Genomic DNA, 739 nt, shown 5'->3' with positions numbered 1-739 from the left:
AGGATCTGGTACCCAGGCAGCCTCGGCTCCCGCTGCACCTGCCGCAGCAGCAGCCCCTCCGTCAGGAAGACGATCTTGGTGGCGGGCGAGCGGGTGCTCTCGAAGCGGATCTGGTAGCCCACCTGTGGCAGGAAGAGGAAGAGCAGAACGGAATAAAACGGAATAAAACGGAATAAAACGGAATAAAACGGAATAAAACGGAATAAAACGGAATAAAACGGAATAAAACGGAATAAAACGGAATAAAAAAACGGAAAACGGAATAAAACGGAATAAAATGGAATAAAACGGAATAATATTTCAGTTTTCAGTTGAAAACACCAACGTTCATCCACTCCAACTGCCTGACCACTCCAGGGCTGACCAAAACTTAAAGCGTATTGTTCCCCTCTTAAACGCCGACAGGCGTGGGGCATCGACACCCCCCCCGCCCCAGGAAGCCTCTCGAGGTGTTTGACCACCCTCTGGGCAAAGAAACGTTTCCCGATACCAAACCTGAACCTCCCCTGAGGCAGCTTTGAACCAGGGAGCTCTCGTCCCTCCGGAGGGTCAACAGCACCTCCCGGGTTCAGCGTCACCAGCCAATTTGCACCCAGAGCACCGATAAAAATATCAATTCTTTTTTTTTACGGCGATATTTTCGGTATTTTTCGAACAGGACTGGCCCCAAATTTAAGCCCTGAGGAACGGCGCCGGCGACCGGCCGCCAGCCAGCCGTAGCCCAGCTCACTACGAGCCC

General features: G+C 52.1%; 1 protein-coding gene across 1 annotated transcript in view; it reads right to left on the bottom strand.

Annotated features, from left to right (window-relative positions):
• The window catches only part of DHX34 (DExH-box helicase 34), a gene marked incomplete at its 5' end in the record, with an annotated part of 8,146 nt that overhangs the window by 6,868 nt on the left and 539 nt on the right, over positions 1-739 (bottom strand). The window contains 1 exon segment of the mRNA XM_019470206.1: positions 39-201. Coding sequence (XP_019325751.1) covers positions 39-201 — 163 coding nt within the window.

The sequence above is a fragment of the Aptenodytes forsteri genome, unplaced genomic scaffold, assembly GCF_000699145.1.
Source record: "Aptenodytes forsteri isolate BGI_AS27 unplaced genomic scaffold, ASM69914v1 Scaffold78, whole genome shotgun sequence".
In the NCBI taxonomy this organism is placed as follows: domain Eukaryota; kingdom Metazoa; phylum Chordata; class Aves; order Sphenisciformes; family Spheniscidae; genus Aptenodytes; species Aptenodytes forsteri.
The sequence above is the reverse complement of the archived record's forward strand: the minus strand, read 5'-3'. Positions and strand labels throughout refer to the sequence as shown.